Here is an 843-nt window from a genome sequence, read left to right on the forward strand (position 1 = left end):
TTGTATAAAATTAAATAATAAAATTATTAAAAATATTAATCTTATATATTCTTTTTTTCTAGAATTTATAAATGAATACAATAATAAGTAAAATAATATAAGTATAAATATATATTCATAATTACTTTAAAGTATTAAATATTTTATTAAGAATTAAATATATTATTTTAAACATTATTTTAATATTTATTAATATTTTTCAATATTTTTTGTTACATTATTAATATACCTCAGTCTTTGCTTGACATTCATTCCATTTTTGAATGTCTTGTAAATATTGAAGGGAACAACAAGGAGAAAATTCTCGTCTTCTTAAAGAAAGATCTGATTGTGATTTAGCTTTTTGTTCATGTTCTATTCTATTCCTTAATTGTCGCTTTTTCCCTAATTTTAAATATTGATTGTTTTGATTTCCTTTATATTGTTTATTTCCTTGACAATTATGTATTTTTGAACAAAAGCTGTTCAATCATGTTATAAAATCAGTGATTTTAAATTTAAAAATAATACAAAAATAAAAATTCAAAGACCTCATATCATATACTGCAGAACAGAATGATGGAAGAGTTCCAACATGTGTTAAGTTTGTAGATGTACAGAGATTAGGTACACTTCCTCTCAGAGCTATCATTTTAGCATAACCTAATGGACAATTCTAAGAAAACAATATGATTCTTTTAAATATTTTCGAAATTAAAATTTTATATTTTTAAAAAATTAATTTTTTATAAAAATTTATTTATTTAAAAATAATACAAAAACAATTCGGTTTTTAATTAATTTAATAATATTAAAAATTATTAAATTATAATTGTAATATAAAATTTATATAAATTATAAATT

The 843-nt window shown here is 18.1% G+C and overlaps 1 protein-coding gene across 2 annotated transcripts in view; it reads right to left on the minus strand.

The window, feature by feature from the left end:
* LOC102680921 (liprin-beta-1-like) overlaps positions 1 to 693 on the minus strand; it is a 2718-nt gene extending 2025 nt beyond the window's left edge. The window contains exons 1-2 of one of the 2 annotated variants that reach the window (XM_031514850.1): positions 531 to 693; positions 230 to 461 (exon numbers count right to left, since the gene is read on the minus strand). In XM_031514850.1, coding sequence (XP_031370710.1) covers positions 230 to 461; positions 531 to 631 — 333 coding nt within the window. In that variant the 5' untranslated portion in view covers positions 632 to 693. The remainder of the gene's footprint in view (positions 1 to 229; positions 462 to 530) is intronic. The other variant, XM_006625105.2, reaches the window with a different exon arrangement.
* Positions 694 to 843: the final 150 nt, after the last annotated feature.

This window comes from Apis dorsata, unplaced genomic scaffold, assembly GCF_000469605.1.
Source record: "Apis dorsata unplaced genomic scaffold, Apis dorsata 1.3 scaffold_1279, whole genome shotgun sequence".
In the NCBI taxonomy this organism is placed as follows: domain Eukaryota; kingdom Metazoa; phylum Arthropoda; class Insecta; order Hymenoptera; family Apidae; genus Apis; species Apis dorsata.